General features: G+C 36.6%; 1 protein-coding gene across 1 annotated transcript; it reads right to left on the bottom strand.

The window, feature by feature from the left end:
* Positions 1 to 1,041: 1,041 nt before the first annotated feature.
* Positions 1,042 to 8,170, bottom strand: LOC149027252 (S-adenosyl-L-methionine-dependent methyltransferases superfamily protein). Its single transcript, XM_089160916.1, has 9 exons — positions 7,343 to 8,170; positions 6,400 to 6,549; positions 6,007 to 6,277; positions 5,409 to 5,519; positions 5,011 to 5,170; positions 3,423 to 3,680; positions 3,161 to 3,283; positions 1,956 to 2,033; positions 1,042 to 1,797 (listed from the first exon to the last, which is right to left on the bottom strand). The coding sequence occupies exons 1-9, from the start codon at positions 8,045 to 8,047 to the stop codon at positions 1,590 to 1,592; spliced, it is 2,064 nt and encodes a 687-aa protein (XP_089017042.1). The 5' UTR covers positions 8,048 to 8,170; the 3' UTR covers positions 1,042 to 1,589.
* Between the last annotated feature and the right edge of the window lie 4,106 nt (positions 8,171 to 12,276).

Here is a 12,276-nt window from a genome sequence, read left to right as displayed (position 1 = left end):
TGCCAAAATCATAAACTCTAGCAAGATTTTCAGACAGACACCAATACTGGAAAGGTTATCCAGGTAGCTGTCTTTTACCAGTTTTGCATTTTCTTTGCTCTCTAGTTTTCAATCCAAGAAAGAAAAGGGGAGAAAGTTTTCTGGTCTTCAGATCATCTAACTAAAATTGGTCTGGAGCACCACCATGGAAACCAGTTGATTATACTCTATTTTCAGCCCACATCTCCATGATCTGCATGCCAGTAAAGGGTTCCCTATTAAGGGCGTGTCGCGGCAAGTAAGTGTTTTCAAGCCTGGCTGGACGAGGAGAAGAATGGGTCCACATAATGGAAGTCATCTCCTCATTGGGTGGCAATTGTTTCAGCAGGTCAAGAAAACTTATTTTTAATGTTTGAGTAAACGTTCACAGAAAAGTTTAATCATTTTTTTACCTCAATAGAATTCTATGTTGCTCTCAAGAAAATCTGGATCTGCAATTTCTGTCATTTAGAATTGAGATGAGTTCCATGTTATTGCATTCTACCAAGACCTCTGCAAAACCCAACTCCAAAGCTCCTTGAAGAGCTGCACGAATTGCATTGCCTCCCCATCCAATATGTCAATGAACCCCATCGGAGATCATTTCCCCTATAAGATGTGGCCTTTTTCATTTCTAATCACAATACCTAAGCCCGATTTGCCAGATATCCTACTACGGGCAGCATCAGAATTAATTTTATAGAATCCATGTCGTGGAGTCCATTGGGCTGGTGCACATACCCTTTTGGTGCCTGTCAAATACCTAAAATCCAGATATCCTACTACAGACACTATCAGAATTAATTTTATAGAAACCATGAGGGGGAGGGAGTCCATTGTGCTGTTGCACATACCCTTTTGTTGCCTCTCAAATACCTAAAATCCAATCCAAACAAGCCATTCCGGGTTTTCAGAGCTTCTCCAACCCCTTCCCTCTCCTTCCCCACCACCCACCACCACAACCTCCAAAAAAGAGAAGAACCTGGGCCAGAAATCTATCACTAAAAGGTTGAGGCTGCAGCGCTTTTTCTCTCTCTCTCTCTCTCGTAGAAGACTGCAGTTGGTTGTCAAAGGCTGTAACAGGATGTCATGTTCATACCAAAAAAAAAGAGGTGTTACATAGACCATAGTTCAGAGGCCACTACATGAAATCAGTAACCATGATACCATCTGCATGCACAAACTTTGATCACAGAATTCGGAGGAAAAAACTGGGGCCAGAAAAGAGGGTTAGTCACTACGAGTATGGTGCTAAATTAAAGATGCTATAACTTTCATCTACGAGTACATTTCTTTGGGGAAAAAAGAAAAAAAAAGAATACAAAAAATAAAGACTTGCATTCACCTTTTCCTGTTAACTTACAAAAAAGGACTGATACACATGCTTTTTGCTGCATAGGATCTAACTCGATGATCCATGGGAGAAGCCCTTTAGTTGACTGGGAATGGCTTTGATGTAACCACTTGTCCCAGCAGAGACTCGATGTTTGGGCAGTATTACTTTGATTCTGCTAGTTAATGCCTGGAATTGTCATTGTGGATGACAGCTGACTTCATGAGCCTCCATTCATTCAAGCACGCAAAAGATGTTTATCACACACCAAGAGCTTCCAACTTGAATGTGGTCCCTCAGATGTGTCACGTAGCAAGGTGCGCCAACCCATGGCCTTCCCAACCTGCTGAACTTCGTCTATGACTGATACAGAATCACGGATATATACATGCCCCCCGGGTCTCAGAATCCTATCCATCTCAAGCATGATTGTGGAAATGTTGCACCTGAAAGCATACATTAAAAAGAGGTGATTTGTTCAAGTTAAAAACCCTCCTGAGCCAAGATTCTGGGGACACTCCTGATTCCCAACTATTTAGCTAGTAGAAATTGAACCTGCAATACTACCGAATAGAAAAAAAGAAATTGAAGATTTAGAAGATACCTTTTTCTCTCGATGGAGAAGAGACCGGCTGCATGTAAAAAATCGTAAGTTCTTGGATAAGTATCAAACGGCTCACACCTGAAGAAGTTTTTTAGCATTAGGTTATGCCAAAACATTGTAATTAATTTGCAGTAAAAACCAGAAACAATGGATGGCTCCACTTAGTTAACAATTTGCGTATAACTATTAGAGGTTGGAGAGATCACAACACAAGCACCTCATAGTGTTGCATGCAACAAAAAACTGAGCAGAAATAGTTTAAGAGTGTCAATAATTCAACAAGACAATCGATGTGCCTACAGGAAATATAATCAACAATCTTGGATACATCCAGGATGCTAATAGGTGAATGAAATGCACACCTGCAAATTACGGGAACTCGAGAACTGGGGCAGGTACATCATGACCCTCCCAGACCCCGCAATGGCATCCAACAGGAATACCCCTTGTTGGGTACTGGATTGAGTGAAAATCTAAGCTACACCTTGCATTTAACTACAAACAGAAGGGATAGTTTAACTAAACATCACTAACAAAACTGAGGTGCAGCAACCGGGTGTGCTGCAACCAATGACTGGCAAATACCTGAAGAGAGATTGCCCAAGTAAGAATTTATAGAGAAAACTATAGTGCAGCCACCTGGTGCACTGTGAATGTACCACAAAGGGAAGGGAGATGTAACCATCCAATACACAATCTGTCATTCAGCATAATATTAATGACCTTGCAAGCAAATACAGTAGAAGGAATGGTGATTTCATTGACCAGACTGGCATAAGACAACCTAAGAGGTCATCACTTATGTAGTACACTAGCCTTGGATGGACATCATGTAAGAGACTCTGTAATTGGTAAACTATACCTAAAGCTAATACTGGGTAAGTTCACTGCCATCCTACTTCCTGGAGCCTCTCAAAACTAGCCATAACTCAATGTAATTTGCAGCATGAATAAAATATTACAGTTTATGACAAAAAGGTACTTGCATAGATTTCATGCACTTAGAACCTCTTCAGAATTTAAAATCCATTAAAACAGCCTTTTTTTCTCCCTCAACAGCTAATAGTCTAATATGGATTATTTATAACAAGAGACCAACCATCTAATGGTTGTTTACTCCATTTTTGCCTGTTCAACAGTCACCAATACTGAACTACAGAAACAACTTTATAAAAGCTTAAAACATAAAGAAGCTTGGGGAATACCAATCATGCATTACTCCTATAAGTCCACGATCATAAATAACAGGCAATGTGTTCGCCCCACTAACGGGAACAACATTCAGCACCCAACAATCAATCTTTTGATCAATTAAAGCAGCTGCAAATCTGCGCAGCATGAAGAAAATGATCATCAAAAGGTCAACATGCAGTTATGCATTTAATGAAAGAAAACAATAGTTTGCAACTGCAGATTTCAAAATGTATAAGCAACAAGGACAGTAAACAAGGAAGACTAATAGAATACCCTCCAAACCCAGCTCTCATGTCCATCACGTTTCTGAGTCTCAGTTTTTTCCAACGTAAAACACGAACATAACCTCCAATTATATCAGCCCAGTATTTTGATTCTGCCCTGAAGAGTTCAGTTCTAGATATATAGGCATCCATTCGTATGGTCTGAAGCCTATCTGGTGGTGTATGCAGGCGTGCAGGCCACATTGGGATATTTGTTTCATTTGACTTCTCTGGTAGTCGAGTGATGCATGCTTTCAGACCAACATACCTACAAAAATGCGTGGTAATTATATCTTTAGATTAAAGACATAAGCTTTGCATAGTCAACCAGATATATTAATATGAGATCAAATTCAACGTTGATGAATAACAGCAGATTCTAGATGAAAGGAACACCACCAGTGTATCATGTTTCCAGTCCCATGGCTTCACAAATCGGGTAGGAATAGCCTACCCCAATTCCGATAAATGTCGATGTCTAAAATCTGTATGGAGTCAGACATGAATGCTCTTTGACATTCATTATGACCTCTTTTCTTCTTCTAGTAAGTAGCAGAAAAACAATGAAATTTACCTCTTGTAGCTGGACCTACAACTCTTGAATCAAAAACTCCCAAAAATTAAAGAACTGTAAATAATCTATTTAAGAACTGTACTCTCCCTTTCAGAATTTAAGTCTGATGTTTTAATTTTGTGAGATTTCAACTTTGAAGACGGTTATTAAACAACTCAGGAACGTCCAAATGAGGTAATATTTTGGGCTTTCCCTTTTTCTAATTTGGCAGGGTCCTGACTAAACACATAAAAAATAAAATAAAATAAAACCCATTACCCAGTTTTAGTCTCACCTCTGCAGATGGGTATAGGAAGGACAAGCGTTGGAGTCTGTCCTAACCTTTGGCATACATGTGCAAAGTAATTGCCTTTGCTCATACCCAAGCATTTTCCCAGCCAGTCCATACTTTCTACTATTTCCCTAATAATGAACATTAAAAGTCCTGACTCCTGAATAAAGAGATCAACAAAACCTAACATACACACTTGTTGATACTTGATAACCGGATTCTTTTCGATAAGAATACAGCCTTACAGGTTAATTAACTTTTCTTAAATACAAAATTATTCAAACTTCAGGCATGCTATTATAAGTGTTAGGCTGTGCAGTCTCTGTTTCCACTGGTTTTGATCTATGTTATATTTTTATGTTCACACTTCACAGGGGTTATTTGGGGTATAGTTTTGAGTATGCCAGCTGTTTAGTTAGCTATTGTGTGCTTCACTTGATATAAACAAGACCACAACTCCCATGGTTTGGTTATCTTATCATACTCAGACCTTGGGTGGAATGTGGAATCCTCTCTTTCTTTTCTTCTCTTTACTACTGCAGGTCCTTATGTACTGATATAGTGTCACCCAAGGAAGTATTTAAAAAAAGAAAGAAAGAATTGGAGAAAGAAAAAAACTGGGAAACACTTGGGAGTTTTTATTTGCAAACTCCTGCCTTTTTTCCTTTTTTCTCTCTCATGATAAATATCAGTTAATGAAATTGTCACATGAGGCATTATACAAAATCCAAAGAAATAAGGTGGTGGAGATACCAAACACTATCTGGGTCATCATCTGGATCACATAACGGAGGTTGGGCTCCAGAATCACGGCTGAGATAACAGCTGTTGTCCATAGGCTTCCGCCAAATAGCAAGGTAACCTTCCTTCTTCACAAGCTCCCAACAAAGACGAACAGTAAGGTCCACCATCTCTGTGAATAAAATAAAGGCACTATCATCATTCTTTATAGCAGTAGAACAAAGCAACTGTCCAAAGCCCATAGTGTTGAAGAAGTTTGAAATTGAGAAGCATCATAGTAGTTTCCCAAATTATTCAAAACCCATACATGACAGAAGAATATTGTCATTACTGGTGTGGTGACAGTTTCTGATACAGAATAGGACATCTGTAACAAAAAATGTGAACCTTCCTAAATGAGATGATAGTACCTTTCCATTGTTCTTCAAGACTGTCTTCATGTTTATAAACTGGCTGAGCTGCCCAAACAAAGTAGCCTCCAGCCCTAAGCATTCTATTGACCTCAAGAAGCAAAATTCCATCTTCACAAATGAAAGAAAGAAAAAGATGATCAGGAATGAAATTCTACAGACCACAAAATCCTACATACAATCTTGTTTACCTTTATAAAGAACAAAGAAGTTGAGCTGTGGATACTTCCAGTGTACTTAAATAGATCCAAAAGCACAGCAGTTCTTTGATTTATAGACTTAATAGATGGAAAAATGCTAAATATCTTTCTAAGAAATCATATAGAATATGCCAACATAAGGAAAATGTTTCTCAACTTTTGTGTAATCCTTGGACTATCAATAATCTGAAATAGTTCTCAACCTGAGCACTAACAACCCCCTCCCCCTTCCCCCCAAATGAAAAAAAATAAAGGACTGTAAATTAATTGAGCAATTCTAAATGCAAGGAACAAGGACAAGCAAGAGTGAAGCATAGAAAGGGGTGAGCTCTTTAGCTTTTTATTTTATCTTCTTTTTTTTTGCACTAGGCGGTAATATGAAAGACGTAAGAACATACCATCACGGGTCCAATTAATTCTACATCTTGAGCAATGTATCAAATCAAAAGCCTGGCTGGGATACAGAAGACGATGTGTTGCAAAAGCTGCCGCCATGGCAGGTACACCACGCTCAAGAGCAAATTGAATCTGGTTCTCATGAACATCTTTTGGAGCTATGGACATGGTGATCACATTGCGTGAAAGAAGATAAGCACCAAAGCTTGCTACTCCACACCCAACATCCAAGGTAACTCGAGTATGATGACCAAATTTAATATCAGCAACCATCTGCTTATTCAGGCGAGAAAATGAGACCTAACTCAAAAGAAGACAATGGGGAAGAAAGGAAGAAAAAAAAAGACAAAGCGCTTCCTCGCTTAACCATGTTGAAATTCTAAAATAAAACAAACCTTTGAAATCTGATCCAAATATGGATCAGCACCATGTATGAACTGGGTTCCGCCACCAGGAAATTTAAATTTATCCTTTTCTATTGAAATCCAATTCTGACCACCTTTGTCTTCAACCAACCGCGTATGGGGTACATTACTGAACCACACCTGTGATTTCAACCACAGAGTTTAAACATAGTCATTACATAGCTATTGATGCATGTAATATAGTCATTTATCTTAGTAAAAGCTTCAGGAAAAAGACCAGAAAGCAAAAGGCAATCCATCACGTACAGAAAATAATATTTTACTCAACAGTATTATCAAGCAAGCAAACATCAAATTAGAACAAAACATATTCCAGCTAATAAAACTTACAACTGAAGTCCGTCATATAGCAATAACCAGATTGTCCACATATATAAATTTGTAAGATGCTTCAATATACAGGAAATAGTTTTAAAGAACGGAAATCAAGGTGGACAAACGTCAGAAATTCTCATCATGGCAACAGGAATTCAGCAAGGTATAAAAGTTATGAAATTCCTTTTAACCTTGGAGGGGAAAGGAACAAAGGCGGCACGGAACAACGGCTAACGGTCAGAATTGGCCCAAACGAACTAATATAAAAATGCATGCATAACGATGGGTTTTCACATCTTTTTACAATGACTGTCCGAGGATATGGCATGCGACATGATTGCTCCACTGAGCTGGAGAGAGTAAAGAATTCAGAGCAATTTAAGGAGCCAACCCAAAAAAAAAGCTCTAACAGCATTTCCCCAACCAGTTCTTGTAAACAAGTCCAGATGCATTTACGTTATCCAGCTATTACTTAAGACATAGAGCATACTCGTATGGGATACACTGATTCCAATTACCAAAAGCAGCACACCAGCTAGTGATTCTAACTCGAATTAACAAGGAAAATAAATAGAAGCTTGAGGATATAGGAAAGCACCTCATTTCTGCTTCTCGGCCACGGAATTGGAGTCTTGTAGTTCTTCGGCGCCGGTACCAAACAATTCAGGCCTTTCCCTTCTCCAGGACAGTGCCGCTCAAACTTCTCACCTCTCTCTGTCGTTTTTAACTTCTTAATCGCTTCGACATTATCTAAACAAGGTATATATTCTCTCATGCTCTGCGGACACAATGCAAATCTCCCAACTTTAAAACCAGAACTCACACTCTGACTCTCTTTGGTTCCGGTATCGTTCCCCCAATTCTCAACGATATCAGGATCAAATTCACCGATCTCGAAATCCTCCACCATCGTTCCATTCTCATCCACAATCCCTAATCTCTCTAAAGATGGCGGCGGCGGCGGTGGCGGCGGTGGCGGTGGATGGAGAGACGGTGACGGATCAGACGGTTGGGGATTCTCAGGCGGAATTGAATTCAAAGGAAGCGTTGTATCTGTAACATTGTAGGTCTGCTTACTAATGAGAAGTGGTAGATCGAATTCCTTGTTGGCATTAGGAGAAATAGATACTGAGGGGGTTTGATCATCGCCAGTTGATTGTCGACTGTTGAAGAAAACAAGCTGTTGATAGCCATCGGACCAATGCATGCCAAGATAGAAGAACCCGAACGAGATGAAAGCGAACCCTAATATCTTCACGAACAGTGGAGTTTTGAAGAAATCTCCATCGCTGAAACTTTTCATGTTTCCGGTAACGGTAAGAAAAATCGATGGTTACGAGACTTGCATAACACTCCGTCAGATCTGCCTACACTCTCACTCTGCGTTCCTGCTCGCCGACACTTTTAAAACGAATGCATCTTATGCGGTGGACCCCTCTCGTGTATGGTGACGAGGGTTTTGTTTATTTTTTATTTCTTCCCGGTGGAATACTGTGATGAAGTTCAGGCAGGTTATCGTCCGTGACAACTTTCGGCCCATATGCCACGTTGTCACGGCCCTTATGCCACGCTGTCACGCTCTCAATTGACTTGGGTCGCGATTTTTGACTTTCACAAAATCACGTTTCTATACCAGTGGTGTTACGTCTTGGGTTCGCACCCATTCGATAGTGGCATTAATATTTTCATTCCATTTGAATATATATGAAGTTCTTAATAAAAATAAAAATAAAAATAAAAAAGAGCATCACTAATTTGTTGCTAGCAGATAATATTTTCTTTTAGAAAATAAGTGTAAATTTTTTTTTTTTTTTTTTTTTTGATACAATTGCTTCATCTCAACATTATATTTTGGATGGATTCATTAGAAGAAAAATATTAGAGAAATTTTCAAATACCATCTGCTAACTTTAGAGTCCAGATTACCTTTCCGTTAGGGAGAAGAAGTATGTATTATTGTGACACTTATTCAACATATAATGTGGATGGTGATAATGCATGACTCACTATGGTTTCACCTCTAATCTAAAAAAAATTAAATGAATAAATAATGAATAAATATATTAAAAACAAAGTTAACAAAAAAAAGGCAAAACAACAGGGGATGAGAGAGACAGAAGGCAACAACCATTCAAAATGGCACTTGGAAAGAGGAGGCTATACTCTAGAAGCTAACAATCAACCTATTATTCGAAGAGTCCAGAACATGGGGATGGAGTACAAGTGTAAGCCTAAAAGAAACATCAAAATAAATGACAGAAAAATGTCATCCCACTTCTAGTAAATATTATCACATTCATAAATGAGTCACATCTCTATTATATAGTAGAAAAGTGTCATATGAGTTTATTTGTCTCCATTGATTTTATTATTATTATTATTATTATTATTTTTTTTTTTTAACCTATTGGGTAGGTAATCCAAACCCTTAAATTAACCCCTTAAAACCAAAGTTATTCATTAAGTTATTCAATTAATCAATCAAACACCCTATAGCATGAAAATATATCAATGACACCTCCTACTGCTAGAAAAATACCATTAAATGTTGATGAAAGTAAGATTAACTTTTAAAAAAACACAAGAATAATCTTGATCAAAAACTTTATCCGGACTCATTTCATCTTCCTAAATTTGGAAATATATCAATGGTAATGTTTTTAAACCCAAATTGTGCGTTAATATTTGAAATATACATAAATAAAAACTAATTGATACTATCAATATTAGTAATAGATGGTTTGATTGGTAAATTAAGTTACTCACGAGGTGATATTAAGAGTAACTCTAGAGTAGAACTGAAAAATTCCCTATTTTTTATACCTTAAAAAATAAAATATCACTATTACCTATCTATATTATTTTCTTTAAACACGTGGATCTATGTTTATCTTCTGCTACTGTGCTACATCTATACATCTATACATACGTATCTTAATTAATTTGTAGTCTTATGATATTTTTCTGATATATTATATTATTATAGTGTGATTTTCGAAAATGGTAAAATTATCATGTTCTTCTTATAGAAGAAATGTATTTCTAAATTTAAAGTTTAAGATAAATTATTGACATTTTTTTAATTTTTATTTTAAGATTAATATTTTTGATAAGATAGTTCCATCATATATATTATTATAGTATGATTTATAGATATGGCATATATCATATTCTTATTATAGAAAAAATGTATTTCTTAATTTCAAGTTTAAGATAAATTGTTAACCTTCTAAGATTTAGCAAAGCCAATATTTTTGACAAGGGTGAACCATCTTAAGATGAGCTTAAAGCCATAGACAAGGGTGAACTCCACGATCAAAGGAACTGAAGACGACCAATCAGTGGGCCTTCCACGCTAGGTGGTGTGATACATGGTTGACCTACCTCAAAATACAAACAAAATCACACAATACAAATAAGATGTCAAATGGTGAATATCCAAAACAATGGGAGCAATATTACATCTTAAATTATTTTCCTTACGGGTGACTTTCATCAGCTCATTGCAATCTGTTTCGATAATTTTTTTTCTTTCTAATCCTTCATTAAGAGCCAAACAATAAAACCATCCTCATTGCCAAAGCCTCCTCGCCCATGAAAGCTTAATCAAATTGGGCTGAAATACACTTTGCTAAAATCAGTTTGCCCCCTTCATCTATAATCCAGATTCCTAGGCCCATTTTTCCTTATTCCTCTCTACACGATGCATCATACTTAATTTCATGGAAGCCCAATGGTTGTTTTTCCCAATTATCTGAGCCAGGTCTAGATCTATGTGCCAAAGGAGAGGTTGGATCTTCTTAGCTGGTTTTTTTTTTTCTTTCTTTGGGCTGTTTTCCAAAGGTCTTCCTCATAAATATAAAATATGGAAAGCCAGCTACAATACATCTTCTGATCATTTATTGCCTGGTGGTTTTTTTCCAATTATCTGAGCCAGATCTAGGTCTATGTGCCAAAGGAGAGGTTGGATATTGTAGCTGGTTTTTTTTTTTTTTTTTTTTTTCCTTTTGTGGGCTGTTTTCCAAAGGTCTTCCTCAAGCCAGCTACAATACATCTTCTGAGCATTTATTGTATTTTTTGAGCAACAATAAATTTTTACGTATTCTTAGTTATCGGGAATGGAAACTGTTTTAAGTGTTGAAACCAACACCTCTTAATGAAGAGGTCGTGAGTTCGATCCTTGCTGAGGCATATTAATATCCCGTCCTGACTTAATAAAGCCCTTTTATAAATAAATAAATAAATAAAAAATCTTAGCTGCCAGCAAATGAAAAAGCAAGACTTTGCATCTTGCTCCCCACCTCTTTAGATTCCCATTTGATTTGATTTTCTGGAGGCCCACCAACCAATCCTCCGACAAAAAAAAAAAAAAAAAATGTAGTCTAAGAGCATAATATAATCTAGGGATAATTACTGTTGCCCCCTGTAGTATGATCTTATTACTAATAAACCTTGTTATTTACGAAATTTCTGTTGCTCCCATTCCTTATAATGGTGTTGCCGTTAAATTTGAATATGTAATGTCTAATTTGCCCTTCATTAAAATTAAGAAATCAAAAGATGATGCTACCCATTTATAAAACTAGTTTAAATTTCAATTTTACTCTAAACTTCATTTATTTTGAATTAATAAAATGGGCAAAATCTAAATCCGATTTAGTTTCCCACCTTCACAAAACTTCATTTATTTTTAATTAAATAAATGAAAAAAATCCAAATCCGATTTGATTTCCCACCTTCACTAAACTTCATTTATTTTGAATTAAATAAATGAACAAAATTCAAATCTAATTTGGTTTCCCACCCTCACTAAACTTCATTTAGTTTGAAAACTTTTTAGGTGATATTCAGTTTCCAATTTGAGTTGAATTCAATTTTCCTTCTTATTCGGTTTTTATTTGAGTTTTATTCAATCATTATTTATTTATTTGGTGTTTTTTTGTGTTCCACATTTAATTAAGGGTACTACTGTAACTTGACAAAAAGGTAAATAAAAAAAGAGATAAGTATAAAAGTATTTTGGGGGTTTTGATAAAATATAAAGATGCCACATCATCAGTTAACTAACGAAACTTAACGGTAGAGGGACAATAGTAATAATAGACAAAGTTGAAGGTTGGATTAATAAATTTGAAACATACAGAAGATACAGTAGTAATAAAATCAAAGTACAGGAGCAATAGTAAATATCCCTATAATCTACGTATTTGATTTGTTCATTGCATCTTTGGCATGACCGACCAATAGGAACTTTTATTTGCATAAGGGCTTTGAGGCTTCTTTCCACATGAAACCCTTATCTTAGGTAAGGGTTTTTTCGTCCAAATACATTTCCATCACACGCCAGATGAACCAACTTTACTGAAAAAAAAAAAAAAAAAAAAAAGTGAACCAGCAAAGGCAGAAAGCAAGGCCTCACAGAAATGTCGACCAGCCGCCGTGGGGCCCATTTGAATTAGTTTTAGCCTTTAGGGATATCTCGACATTTTCGATCCACCTGATTGTCTAAATTTTTTTGGGTAGAAAGTAAAA

Source organism: Hakea prostrata, chromosome 1 (genome assembly GCF_041222555.1).
Source record: "Hakea prostrata isolate BN-2017 chromosome 1, UWA_Hpros_2, whole genome shotgun sequence".
Classification (NCBI taxonomy): Eukaryota; Viridiplantae; Streptophyta; class Magnoliopsida; order Proteales; family Proteaceae; genus Hakea; species Hakea prostrata.
Note: the sequence above shows the minus strand (reverse complement) of the source record. Positions and strands in the feature narration are given on the sequence as shown.